Source organism: Hemicordylus capensis, chromosome 3 (genome assembly GCF_027244095.1).
Source record: "Hemicordylus capensis ecotype Gifberg chromosome 3, rHemCap1.1.pri, whole genome shotgun sequence".
Lineage (NCBI taxonomy): Eukaryota > Metazoa > Chordata > Lepidosauria > Squamata > Cordylidae > Hemicordylus > Hemicordylus capensis.
The window spans coordinates 120967174-120982099 of NC_069659.1; the positions used below are offsets into that span (position 1 = coordinate 120967174).

The following is a 14926-nucleotide window of genomic DNA, read 5'->3' on the forward strand; positions in this document are numbered from 1 at the left end:
GGAGAAAATAACTAGATACAAGGACCTTCAGATTGAAATTGAGCGGGTCTGGAAAAAGAAAACAGTAGTGGTGCCAATAGTTGTTGGTGCCCTTGGTGCAGTATCAAAAGAACTTGACCACCATCTTGACACCTTGAGCATCGATAAAATTACAACACATTAGCTACAGAAGGCCACACTACTTGGGACAGCACAAATACTATGACACTATCTTTAATTTTTCTTTGGTTATCCTAGACCCTTGGAAAGGGCCTGATAATTAAAGTACCAAATCCAGTCAATAACATCTGGTAGACTGTGTGTAAATAGCATAATAATAATGACAATGAAAGATACTGTAGACCAAAATGTATAACTAATAGCTTCACACTTCATTAATCTTCCTCAGGTAATTGAGAACTCCCCATATGCTCAGAGGCACGTTACCAAATGCTTCTTAAAAATTGCTGTAACACAAATCCCCATCTTATGCAGCTAGTGGATTGCGGTATAGAGGACTTAGCTAAATTGCATTTCCATGGTTATGATTTTGTAGGCCAGTACAATATCTCAGACTGGAAAACAGGTCTCATGCCCTTGGTATGACATCATGGACCACCACATTTCCTCACTTTCTCAGTTGGAGCTGCCACACACATAACTATCTCTGTTAACCAAAGTCCCTCCCCTCTTTAATTGAATAAAAGAACTGCCTGGCTAGGTTCAGGGGACAAAAGACATCTGAGCAGGACGATATAACCCCACACTTACACAATCAAATCAAACCTTTCCCAATAGATTGGCTCATAAAGGGCCCTTGTCTACAGTAATTTCCTGCCAGCTAAGATTCCATATTTTATTGTGGAAGTATTCACTGCCTACTTTTGTAAGTCCTTGTTTATAATTATAAAATGTTTATTTTGACAGTGCACTAGCCAGACTGAAGGTAATCAATTTGCTGATGGTAGCAAAAGTAGCTAGTTTGAAAGCTGGAAGAAGACCCAACTATCACAAATTGGTTTAACACACTATGGGATTTTGTAGTTTCAACTTAAGTGGCTTTACTTTAAGGGGATATTTCAGAAATAAGACACATTTGCTGATGTGCCATTATTTATAATATTTTGGAACAACAAGTTCCCATCTCTTTTTATGTGCTAGATCTACTCTAGATCTATATATTTTTTATATAATAAAAATTGGTTATTAAACAAAAATAAAATTTGGAAATGCAATTTTCAGGGCAGATTATATGTGTAGGGGAAGGTTAGGCTCAGCTGCTCTCTCCAATACAGGGTTTAAATTGACATGCCTCCATAGGATAGGGATTCAGCAGAATTCCACACATGGGTCTGCGGTGGCTATCAGGGATTCTTTGGGTTCACAAAGTACATAGCAATTAGGGCATAGATGGAAATATTGCACTAAGAGATTGATTTTATTCCTACAGAATGGATTTTGAGTTAGATCTGAGGATTAGATGACAGGTTTTAGTTTGTGTCCAAGTACTCAGCAGTAAGAACTTTTAACTTTTTAAAAAAGCATCTTAAACTGCCAGAAATGAAACAGGACAGAACATCGTGTAACTACTCTTGTGTATCATCTATAACTTCATTCAGTAGTCTTAATTTGAACTTTCCTTTGATAAACTAATTGTTGGCCATTTTTAAGCAAATTGAATTGCTTAACAGCCAGGTACAAAGGCTGCAGGGAAATGAGCCCATCCTGGATAGCTAGTGAGATGTAATGGGGTAGAGTATGTGTTGCTTCCTCTAAGGGAGCCTTCATTTCTGACTAGGTGGCTGGCATGCCTGCCAGGACTCTGATTGATTAAGTGCCATCAAGTCGGTGTCAACTCTTGGCAACCACATAGCTAGATTCTCTCCAGGATGATCTGACTTCAACTTGGCCTTTAAGGTCTCTCAGGGATGCATTCATTACAGTCGTAATCGAGTCCATCCACCTGGTTGTCGTCTCCTTCTCTTATATAGACTATAAGAGTCTATAAGGACTCTCATAGTATTATAAAAATAACTTATCAGGCCAGCCAAAAAGAGGAGGGGCAATCTCTTACTTTGTCACAATTTATAGTAAGAATGTTATGACAAATTCTAACAAAAGATGTAGGCTAAGTCATCCTCCCTAAAACTTGGAATGAGTTGATTATCTTGGAAAATTCTGCTTTTGTTCATCACCATTATATTTTGGACTGAGAGCTTAGACCTATAAACTGTTGCAGTGGTGCACAAATACTCGCTTAATTGATAGAGGCAGCTATGGCCCTATGTTCCATATGGTGGAACAGATCTAGATATACTTCTTGGCATACTTCCATATGAAAATTGCATACATTACACATTGATTCAGATCCTCTCTAAAAAATAATGCAGCTTTTTAATAGCCAGCAAGCCTTCCCACTCAGCTCCTAAGACAGAAAGCATGAAGTCAACACTTCATTTCCATTATGTTCATCATTTGTGTTTCTTTTGATCCTTGAATCAGACAAGGAAGTGAAAAAAATAAAACATGCAGTTTCTCATTGTTCTAGCAACATCCTAGTGTTAATCATTTTTTAAACAATTTCAACTTCCTTCCCTTCTCAAAATATATTTGAGATAGTGCACAAATTTAAATAAAGGTTCCAGAACAACAGAACTTTACAAAAAATGTGTGCCCATCTCTTAATACAAAGGAATGTCACGTTTTAAAATTAGTCTTACTGATCTCAGTTAGTATTTGTTAAAATATTGTCTTCAGTATTCACTGGGCAAATTTAAAGGTGTGTTTGCTGGGGTAAACAATCAATCAACTCTTTATACGAATGAGTTGCACATTCCTTTGTATACTGATGATAGCACACTCGCCTTTACATAAGATGGGATATCTTTCTGAACATAAAATTCAGATTAAGCCCAAGCTTACATCTTTCTGCCAGTTATAATCTTCATACTTCTATTAAAAAAGATTCTCACCACTACCATATAAGAACTGACAAGCTGTAAAGGACAAAACCATACATCCTGCCATTTCCATAGTATTTCTTTTATTTTAAAAAAAATTCTGTCACTTTTCATAAACCGTAATGTAAACTGCCCTGAGCTTTTTGGAAGGGCGGTATAAAATTTTTAACAACAACAACAACAACTTCTTATTGGTGTACAATGATAAAAAATTAAAATACATTAGACCAAATAAAAATAATCAGTACTCAATAAGCCCCCAATAACAACATTGACCAATCAATTATTTTCCTAAGAAGCCTTTAACTGACCAAAGCTTCTTCAGAAAAATGTTATTGAGCCACCTTCAAGAAGTCAGCAACAAGGAAGCTATACGAATTCAAAGGAGGTGACTATAGGAGGTCACTATGCCTAAAATTATTGGCCTTCAGGAGTGCCCTTAAGACCTATCTGTTTGGCCTGGCCTTCCAGGGTTTTTAAATTGTTTTTAAACCGTAAAAGTTTGGCCTGGTTTTCCAGGGTTTAAAAAACTGTTTTAATAATGGTTTTATGTTGTTTTTTCAGTTTTTGATTTTAATAGTTAATTGATTTTAGTTTTGTTTTAATGTAAACCGCCCTGAGCCATTTTTGGAAGGGTGGTATAGAAATAAAAATAAATAAATAAATAATTTTTTAAAAAAGAAAAAGAAAAGGGATGATTCTGCTTTTTCTGGAGACCTGTATGGCTTCCTTTTAAAAAAAGACAAAAATTTTTTTTAATAAAAAATAAAAAAATTCAAAAGACTCTGAGGCCACCTTTGGGTGTAATGTAGAACCGCAGGTCCAATGAACCTGCAATTCAAGGCTCTCCCCCCACCGTCTGCATTCGAATGTGCTGCAGAGCGTCCACTCTGCAGTTCAGCAAAACTGAAGCAAGGTGGGGGAGTTGGCTGCATGGGTTTCCTTCTTTCAATAGCAGCCAAAGCAAGGGAAAAGCTTCCTCTCATTTGGGAAAAGGCTAACAGGGGTGCCAGCATTCAGACATAATGCTGGCACTGCTAAACCAGAGGTAGAGGTGGTAAAACCAAGAGGTAACAGAAGATACAAAATAGAATTCAGGGAGAAAAACCGTGGGCCCATTTTTTACTGTAACTGTGGTTGCCCACATTCAGACACACAATTTGCAAAACTGGAAGTGAAGGGACCTCTGGTTTCATGTTACGTGCCAATGAGGCTTGAGTTACACTCAAAATATGTTAACTGTTCAGAGGATACATATGGTGTAGAAAAATGTATTTGTAGATATGCAATCAGTAATAATACAGAACACATAATATCTCACTAAATGACTACCGTATTTTTGTGTGTAAACACTGCATACGGGTATAACCCATGCAAAATTCACATTTAACAGAACACGAAGCACAGTCCACACCTGTGTATTCCCTAAACTCGACTGGAGGAATTACCCTCAAGTAGGATGCACAATTTCCCTACCCATTCAAGAGAAGCAGATTCCTTACCTTGATGCATGCCAAGGCCAACAGAGGCTACTCAGCTGTTTCCATCAACCAAATACCCAGCAGCCTGCCTGGCCTATCCCTAGGTAGGTAGGTCTGTCTGTCTGTCTGTCCCTGTCCCTGTCCCTCTCCCCCTAGCAAGAGGAAGAACGCATGCATTCTGTCATAGCTTCCTCTCTTTCCTTGTCTGCATACCATGGAGTGAGCGAGGGGTGCCAGGTGTGCAAATGTTAGGCAGGAAGACAGCACATTGGGTTGCATGGGAGGAGGCAGCAAGTGTATGTAAACTTAATTTTATATAAAGCACACCCAATTAGATTCCTGCATGTCACATCTCAGAAAACTAAAAAAGGTATAGCCTGTGGTATATACACAAAAATATAGTAGAGGCAGGACTTAAGAGCTGTTCCTGACAAGTGAAAGTCAATATGTTTATCCATTCACATGCCCTACAAGCAAGAACAAGGCTCCTGAAAGAGAAATCCACAAGTCATTTGGCTGTTTCAGACATGACACCAGACTAAAATTTGGTGCTACAAGAACAAATGTAAGACTCCCACTCACATATTCCAATTTAGCAGCAAATCATAGTATGCCATTATATACAAACCAGGCAAATGGCATATTAGGGATTTCTATTGGAAATTGCAATGTAGTGAGATTATTCCCAGTCAGAAAGAGTTATTCTTTCCTTTAGAGGTGAAGAGATATAGGGGAATACATATGTAAAGGAACTCTCTGTATACCTGCTTTGTGTCATGTAGGTACACAGACGCATAGACACAGAACTTCTCTCTTCATCCAAAACAGACATGTAACCCAGCTAGGTTTTTCTTAACATTTTTATTGTTATGAACGATGATTCTGAGTGGTTTCTTCAAAACCTGACTCTGCTAACAATTTCCATTAAATCAGATGGAAGAAACTGGAATAAGCAAGAGGAAGAGTAGATTCTTCCTATCTCTGAAAGGAGACTCTCACATGAGATTTAGGATACAGATACAGAACTTGAACCATTTGCCGCTAAAGCAGGAAAGAAGAGCTAGAGAAGAACAGCAAAACACACCAACAGCCGAAAGCTGTGTCTGTGAGGTGCTCCCAGTGTGGAGATGTTGCATATGCAGTCGACAGATACCAGAGAAGACTTTTTATAGCATCAGAAAGCCCTTCCCCTTCCTGGATCTTAGTTGGGTTTTGATCCAGGACATGCATTTGAACTCACTAATTCTTTCTTCTCAGAAAGTGGGTAGGGAGGCCTACGCTGGCCAAATGGCTATTTTGTCTGATTCTAGGGATCAGCCCTCTGCTGGGAAGATTGACCACCACTAATGCTTCAGGGGTTCTGAAGGCTCTCCCACTTTTGTTGGAATAAAACTCCTATCATTCTCAGCTGCAATGCATTGTGCCGTCTAGATCTTCTAGTTCAGCCCATTACAGCCACCCTGACAGATGGCCATCCAACTTGTTTATCGTTATGGGAATTGTGATACAACATCTGGAGACACACAAATTAGCCACCCCTTCAATATATATTTTTAGTATGTTTGGTTTATATTTATATTTTTAGAACACTGCTTCCCAGCTTAACAAGCAAAAGCTCACAAAACAGGTATATCAAATATCACAGCTTTAACAAACGACCTTAAAATGTATCAATTACACAAATGCTTCTACTATATACCATAAAAGGAAACAAGAACTTCCCTAACACGACACAGCTTCACTCTAATTTCTATCCCAGCCAATAACCATCATCGCCATAAATGAAAAAGAGCATGGTATGTTTTGGAATACAAAGGCATTTCCCCTTCCCTTAATCAACTTGGCTCATTTGTGAGGATCTGTTTAGCCAATCTAATTATTTTGATTCCAATTGCCAGCCTTATCAGCAGCGCAGTGGTGCAAGAAATCAAAATGCCTGTCTTCTCCATATGTGGTGATCTAAAACGCTAACTGCTTCTCATTTGCTGAGCCATCACTGCATGGCCCAGGGGCCCTGTCAGGATACAATTTACGCTCAGTCTTCTGGAGCTAGCTTCAGAGGGTTTCCCCCATGTACTGAGGCTCAGCATTTCACATACCATTTCAGATATGCCTGCTGCTTGTTGCATCATCCGTCACACTACAGCAAATTCAGACAAGGAGCAGTATGCCAGTTAAAAAGAGATCTTCCTCTATTTTTTAAAAAGGGAAAACATCCAACTCCTTTTATTAACATCAAAAATAAGTATACAGATTTTAGAAATAAACACATTAATACTTTATAAAGTATTATACAAAATCCAATCTACATTGGAACCAATTTTATGACATTCAGAAGTAAAAAAAAAAGCCAAAAAATAGTAAGTAGGTAAGGTTAATTTCACTAAGGAAAACCCCAGTGTGAATTCAGCCAACCAGCTGTTATTTAGCTCCATAACCACTGGTCTTGTACTTCAGATAATATAACAACCTTTTGCATTGTGCACCATCTCATTTTCATGATACATGAATATATTCATTATGCCAAGAGGCTTATTATTTCTATTACAACCAAGAAGCAGTGTCCGCAGCAAAATATGTCAAATACTCTAATTTGAGATGATTCAATTTGGCTGATACTTAAAATAATTTTGGTTATTATAGTCTCTCTTCCTCAAAATGGAGCCTTTCTCAAAATCAGCCATGCAAGATAGCATGTTAAATACTACTACTGTACTACTACCTGCTATAATAATTAAATGCTGCAATTCCTACAAATGTAATAGAGCTACCTGCTTTTTAGCTCAAGAACTGTGTTTTTAAATTTTATTATAAATATCATATGCTTGGCAAGCTGTCCAGTCTCCCTTACAATGATGAATGCTGCAACAAACAATTCGTTGTATCTTTAGAGAAATGGTCAGTTCAATTACATTACGCCAGAAGCTCTCCTATCCCTCTTTGCCAAATGTCTTTGCTGTATCCTGCAACAGACAGCCTATTTGTATTCCAGCACAGTAGCACACTTGTTTTATTGATGCATACAGCTCTACTTAGGTACTATCAACAAAACACTATTTCAGTTCTACAGCTCCATGTTCCATTCTACTTGCCTGCATTCAACTCTCTCCCCACTTTGGCTATTAGGATTTTTCAGTTTTACTCACTATAATGTGTATTCATTACTAATTACATGCCTGAAACCCAGCAGCTATCAGCTATGACAACAAAATACATTGAGTCCAATTATGGAAGATTTTTTTGGCAGTCATGGTTTCCATTTTAGAGTATTTAACCTCAGATTCTGCCTCTAAAATACACCACTAATTGGTTTGGTTTTGCCAGTTATTGCAAGAGCTGGTTTTGCTCAAAAGGATCAATAGAGATGCTTTCTAAATATCAAAAAGCAAACACACATACACACACACACACGTTCTTGCAGAAATAAGTGCGTTTTGCAGTCACCTGAAGAGGATGCACTCCTCCTTATACTGCATGTCTCTTCTCTGTTTCCCCCATCATTCAGTCAAGGAATATCTGTTTAACAGCTCATTAACCACAGTCACTTTTTAATTTACTTGGTAAGTGAGAAAACTGCACCTGCTCTCTACTACCATGATTCTGCATGTGTGTGAGAAGGAAAATATATTATTATATGCTAGCAACATGTGACAAGAAACAAGCAAGTTTCCAAAAAGTACAAAAATACTCAAATTATCACTGCCACAGCATTATCATAAAAAGAATATTCTCATTCCCAGGAATCACCCCAAACACCCAACCTCTAAACAAGCTTGTAAAACAGCATATTGCTCTTTGAAACACAGCATCTACTTTCAAATGCTCCACTAGTGGTCAATGATCAATTATCACATTTACAACCTTGTAAAACAGCAGTGTCTATATATTTAAATACCAAAGTCAAGCATGGAACTCGATTTTCTTCTGCCTCCCCAGATTCAGCAGATACACAGGTCATTCTAAAAAGAAAAAGAGTTTTAACCATGCCCGTAAGCTGTCATTGGTTGAAACTGGTATATTAAACAGCTAGAGCTTAAGCTAATTAATTGGTAAGGGCCAATTTTACTTAGGTACAGGGGTTCACTTGCTGGTTATTGTTGTTGGAAGAATGCTTCCCTCAAAAGGACTACAGAATACTTTAAATTGGTAAAACAAACGCTGGACAAAAAAATTAACACACACACTAAAAGCCTATGCACCTTACATAGGAATACACTCATGATCTCAGTGAGACTCATTTCCAGCATTAGAAAATGCTTAATAAATGTCACATGTTAATTTAAGTGTTTAGGAACATAGCCAGCCATGGGAATCTTAGGGATAATAGACACCAGAGCATCTGCTTTGCATGCAGAAGGTCCCAAGTTCAATCCCTGGCATCTCCAGATAGGGCTGGGAGAAACTTCTGCATGAAACCCTGAAGAGCCACTGCCAGTCAGTATAGACAATACTGAGATAGATGGACCAAGGGTCTGACTCATTACAAGGCAGCTTCCTATGTTCCGTTATACACTACACAGAAGAACATTCTTAGAAGAATCATTGCGTTATGTTTTGCCTAGTCTAGGATTGTCTCTGGAGCAGGGACTACATAGTTAACACCACTACAGGGAATGAAGTCATTCTTGAATGGTACGTCACTGCCTATATTAAAAAGAATCCTGCGTTCCATCACAAGGTTTTTATTTTGGTTTTCTCAGGCCTAAGTGCAGCTAAACAACATTCTCATAATGGTGCAGATAAATAATACTCTCATAAGTACACCTTGACTGTAGTTAATACAATCTAGTAGAGTGACTAAGACTGTTTAATTATTCCAGAAACCTGCTCTATGGTTGCCAATGGGTAAAGGCCAACTTTACACTACTATCCCACCCTCAGTCCAAAGAGTTCATGGTAGCATTCATTGTTCTCTCCCATTTTATCCTCACAACAAGCCTGTGAGGAAGGTTAGGCTGAGATTGTAACTTACTCAAGGTCAGAGTGAGCTGCATGACTCATCAGGGATTTGAAGGCCTCCTAGTCCTAGTCTAACTATTCCAGCAAACTGGGTCGTTACTATAGGGATGTGCAGAACCAGTTTGCGATCAAACCAGACTGCCGCGAACTGGGCTGGTTTGTTCAACACGGTTCGACAAACCGAACTGGCCCTCATAGCCGCAATTCGGTCTGAATTCAGACTGGACCACACCAACTGGTTCGTGCACACCCCTACTTCACCACATTAAACTACAAAACCACTGGGCATTATTTCAAGCTTCATTTATTTCAACCACTCATGTTCACTGCAGTTACACAACAGGAACATAATTTCAATGAGTTACTTACTCTGGGGTAGGGGGAATGCTGCCAAATCCCCAGTTTCCCCCAATTTCACTTCAGGCCAGTTTTCTAGCTTTAGATAACCTGCCCATAAAATAAAACATACAGAGTTTTAAAATAATCACACAGATCACTTTAAAGAATAAGTTGAACATTGTACGATCCACAAATGCCTTTTTAAAATTTATAAATAAATATAGAAATGCTATAGAGAATAGCATTTAGTCGTTCCTTTGGTTTTTCAAAAAGAGCTACACATTTATTGATTAAATCCTACCTGAGTGCAACTTTAAGATATGAAAGATAATTTAAGTGATGAAAAAGAAACATTGGACTTACCAAGAAGGGTTCTTTCTCCTCTTTAGTAGGAAATCACGGCTCACAAAGTTAACACAAAGGGTTAACTTCCACTCCTTCGCTTCCAATAGACAGGAAATCTCAGGTATTTTCAGGTAGCTGAAGTCCATCCCCTTCTCCCAGCATGCTCAGGTGCTATTCCCCAGTTCTGACTGTCGCGTTACATGATTTGGCTGTAGAACTCCACAGCTTTGTGGGAACCAGATAGATTAACATGCAAGGGGTGAAAGGCAGAGAAACAGAGGGTCTTGAGGTACTAGTCAGGGTTGCCCCGAAGGTTAGAGTAATTACTGCTGGAGTAATTGGTCAGAGAGGCATGGACTGACCATAAGCTAGTCCCTGATCCACGTGTGGGCTGTGTGAACTCCTACTTCAGAGGATAAAGAACCCTTCATGGTACGTCCAATGTTTCTTTCTCCCTCAAAGTAGGTGGTCATGACTCACAAAGAGACCTACCAGAGCAGTTATGGATTTTCGGGGGGGGAGGGAGTGGATCAGTTCTGTACCACCTGCTGGAGCACCGCGCGCCCCAATACCGCCTGCTCTGTGACAAGTGAATCAATTTTGTAATGCTTGAGAAATGGGGAAATGGAAGACCACGTGGCAAATTTCCCCCAGTGGTGCCTGTGCTGTGAAGGCTGCTGAGGTGGCTACACTGCAGGTAGAATATGCTGTGATGCCTTGGGGAACTTGCAGTGATAGGCCTGGTAAGCTGTTGCGATACATGCCCCAAGCCAATGCACTAGGGAGACCTTTGAGGCCTTGGCACCCAGGGAGCTGGCATGGAAGGACACAAAGAGGGCCTCAGACCCTCTTTGTCCTTCGAATGTATGTGCGCAGGGCTCTGCGTACATCTAGGGAATGCCAACTGTGTTCTTGTGGATGTTTGGGGCTCCGGGCAAAAGGAGGATAAAACTATTACCTGCGACTGGTGAAAAATTGAGTTTATTTCTGGAACAAATGTAGGATTGTTTTTTTAGAATTACTGCGTCGGGCTGAAACATGCAGACCTCTTTTCGTACTGAAAGAGCCCCCAATTCCGACACCTTGAGAACCAAAGAGATTGTCACTAGAAACAGGACCTTGTAGGATAGGTACTTCAGCGGAATAGAAGAGAGCGGTTCAAAAGGGGTCCACATGAGGGCATTCAGAACTTTATTAAGGTTCCACAAAGGAAAGTGATGAACTGGCAGTGGGGCTATGTTGGTCGCCCCTTGCAAGAAGCGGGAGAGGTGGGGTGGAGTGTGGTGCTCCTGGCCTTCCTTAACTTTAGGACTGAAGCTAGGGCTGAGGCCTGTCGTCTCAGAGTATTGGGCCTCAGGCCTTGGTCCAGGCCCACCTGTAGGAAAGCTAGTACCTGGAGGACTTTGGCCAAATATGGATCCACTTTTTTGCACCTTGCCCATCCGAGGAAGGCAACCCAGGTCATTTGGTAAATCCTGTTAGTGCTATATGCCTGTCTATACCTAGCAGCCAGGATCATGTCATGCACCATCCTGGAATAGCCTTTTTTAGCTAATTGCATGTGCTCAAACTCCAAGCGTGTAGTTGAAGCCACACTGGGTCTAGATGAAGCAACGACCCTTGAGTCAGAAGGTCCAGCCATTGTGGCAGTGGCATCAGGGTTGCGATAGAGAGGAGTACCTAGTGGCCAGAACTGGGCCTCTAGAATGAACTGCACTCCTCTCTCTCGGAGTCTTGCCAACACCCTTGGGATGAGGCCTAAAGGGGGGAAGGCATAGAGGAGACCCTATGGGTATGGAGAGTTGAATGCATCCGTTCCCTTTGCGAGGTGGTGACAGAACCATGCAAAGAAGCGGGGAAGTTTGTTGTTTGTAGTGGGTGCAAACAGATTCACCTGAGGAAACCCCAGGTAGTGCTGTATCTGATTGGACACCTCGGGATAAAGAGCCCACTCTGACTGGTCCACTGTCTGGTGACTGAGCCAGTCTGCTTGGACATTGGATGCTCCACTCAGGTCCCCTGATAGAGGCCAGATGCCCCTCTGCCCATTGGAAGAGAGCATTGGTCTCCTCTATTTATTTATTGTTAAATTTATATACCGCATTTCATTAAAACAATCCCAAGGCAGTTTACAGCAAAATTTAAAAACAAGATCCTCTATCAGGGAGCTGGATTTAGTCCCCCCTTGCTGATTCACATGGGGCTTGGCTGTCATGTTGTTGGTTCTCACCAACACATGCTTCCCCTGCAGGTGGGAGGAGAAGCGGGCTAGTGCCAGCCTGATGGTTCTTAATTCTAGCCAATTGATGCTGTGTATGGAGTCTTCTGGGGACCAGAGGTTATTGCGGAAGTGGCTACGTGCTTCCCTGCATCCCGAAAGCATGGCCTTCTTCTTGTCTCGTGTCTCCACCAGTACCTTGTCCAGGTACCACAGGTTGCTGTTGCCTAGTGGTAGAGAAAACATCCTGTGAGAGTTGCCTGAGATCTCTTGTGTTTCAGACGGAAGGGCCACTGCATTAATGACTCTCATGGCCTTAGCAAGGATAACCTCATAGATATCCTGGGAGAAGAGCCTCAGAACAGGGCTCGGGTTCTGGGGGGCTTCCTCTTGGAGGCTTTTGAAGAGTTCCCCATCTTCCTTATAGGATGAATCGTCACCACTGTACTCCCCAAGGTTAGATCCAGATTCTAGAACAACCCCTACAGTGGGGCTGCCTGTAGGTCTTTCATTGACTGCTGTGGAAACCCCCACTTCCCTCCTACCACTGGTATGGGAGTGGCTGTCCCCCAGTGTGTCAGTGCCTGCGTCGGCTGATGAGTGGTGATGCCTCACCCTGGTGCGGGGCCTGTGCCCTTTCAGGGCTGCTATCAGAGGAAGAGAAAGGAGATCTGCCTGAGGTGATGTGCCCTGATTGGCCCCAGTAAACTTCCTCATCTCCTGGGCCACCATCTCTTTTATAGAACGTGAAGTCCTCTGGCGTTCGCTCTCAACTCTCTGGCCATCATGTCCTGCACCCATTGGGACATATCCTGCTGAAATCTCCGTGCATGCCACTCACCTTGTGACGATCTGGGATTATTGCCTCATGCTGTTGTCCCTGTCTGGTAGCCTCTGTGACTCGCATGACACTTGGGTTCTCATCCGTGGCCTCTAGGGTTTCCTGTTGTTGGTGCAGTCTGGCCACCCGCTCATTGGCTGCCGAGCACAGTAGCACATCAAGACGCTCATTGACCAGGCACCATGATAACACTTCCCTTTGTCTTATCTCCTCGGGGGATCTGCTATGCGCCTGGGCACCGGTGGCGTGGGTGAGGGGCCCAAAGGCTTTGCCCAATCCGCTATGCACCAGGGTAGCAGTTGCTGAGGGGCCCAGAGGCTTCACCCAATCTGCTATGCACCAGGGTAATGGTGGTGTGGGCGAGGGGCCCAGAGGCTTCACCCAACCACCTGTTCCCTCTGTAAGGGGAGGGGGTTGCCAGCTCCAATTAGTGGGCACTTGGGTCCTCCCACCTTGGTGTGCCCAATACCTGCCCTGTTGGCAGGGATTGGTGGACCGTCTGCAGGTCGAGCCCTGCTGCGGTATGAAAAGGCAGCAGAAGCGCGCTGCCTGACTGAGGTGGCAGAGGGGCAAGGTCCGCGGCTATCTGAGGGAGAGTAGTCAGTGCCAAGAACCCGCTGAGTGGCAGGGCAGGTGGATCCTGTCCTTGCCTGGCAGGAGCCGCACCGCCGAACAGCTGAGCGGCGGGGCGGTTTTAAGGGCATCCCTGCTGTTTGCTGCAGTGACAAGAGTGTCCACGGCGATGAGAGCTTCCCTGCTAGGCACCACAGGGGGGTGGCGCGGAGAGATGAGGTGTTGCAGCAGCATTGGGATGCAACGGAGCTTGTGCTCCAGTCACTGTCGGAGCTGGGAGAAACAGGGAGGTGAGACCAGTGGAGCTATTGCTGGCACTTCTGCTGGCCAGGGACCCATGTGGAAGTGGAAGATCGGGGGAGGAATCAGCAATAACCCCCCCCCCCCTTCCTCATGGCCTGGTGTGGTCGCTGTGTTGGGTGGAATCGGGGGGGCAAGGGGGAGTGGAGCCCCACTCCCCACTGCCAACCCGCTGGCCACGTGCGTCCCCAATCTCCCAGGCTGCTGCAGTGAGTCACTGCAGGCAGCCTGTATTAGAATTCTTTCGCTTTGCTGCAGAGCAGGGGTTAAGGCACCTTGTTTCTCCTTTCCACCCTTTTCTTTGGGGGACTTCTTTTTCTTCCCTGGGCCATGTGGGTCAGGGGAATGATGGCGGCACCATTTAGCGGCCTTCTTTCTAACCGTCCTACTTTTCTCTACCCTGCCCCTATGCTCTTCAACAAGGAACCTGCTAGGGTATCCACAGCTTGGGAAAGATCTATGCTAAATTGTTAAAAGTGTGTGTGTGGGAGAGAAGTTCACCAGTAAGAATGCAAAAGGATTAGAATTGGGCAGGAGCCCAGGTGTATGTCTGATCAGGAACAAAGACAGGACAGAACTGGGGAATAGCACCTGAGCATGCTGGGAGAAGGGGACGGACATCAGCTACCTGAAAATACCTGAAATTTCCTGTCTATTGGGAGCAAAGGAGTGGAAGTTAACCCTTTGTGAGCCATAACTTCCTACTTTGAGGGAGAATGCAAAATTGAACAATTATTACTTAATAATATTAAATCTGTTCTGCAAGAGGAATTGGCATAACATACAAATTATCTTTAAATAAAATTACCAAATTTACATTCTCCTTAAGCTTGATTTAAAACAATATGCAAAGTTTTTTTCAGTTTCAAAATTCAAATAACTTTTTTTAAAAAGAGAGGAATCCATCATGTTTCATGCAGCTTGTCTTTTA

General features: G+C 42.5%; 1 protein-coding gene across 8 annotated transcripts in view; it reads right to left on the reverse strand.

The window, feature by feature from the left end:
- TBL1X (transducin beta like 1 X-linked) overlaps positions 1 to 14926 on the reverse strand; it is a 214332-nt gene that overhangs the window by 138765 nt on the left and 60641 nt on the right. For 4 of the 8 annotated variants that reach the window (XM_053311760.1, XM_053311759.1, XM_053311758.1 and 1 more), the window contains 2 exons: positions 9749 to 9826; positions 8316 to 8379 (listed from right to left, as the gene is read on the reverse strand). The exons of 3 other annotated variants lie outside the window; for them this stretch is intronic. In XM_053311760.1, coding sequence (XP_053167735.1) covers positions 8316 to 8328 — 13 coding nt within the window. In that variant the 5' untranslated portion in view covers positions 8329 to 8379; positions 9749 to 9826. The remainder of the gene's footprint in view (positions 1 to 8315; positions 8380 to 9748; positions 9827 to 14926) is intronic. One more of the 8 variants, XM_053311762.1, reaches the window with a different exon arrangement.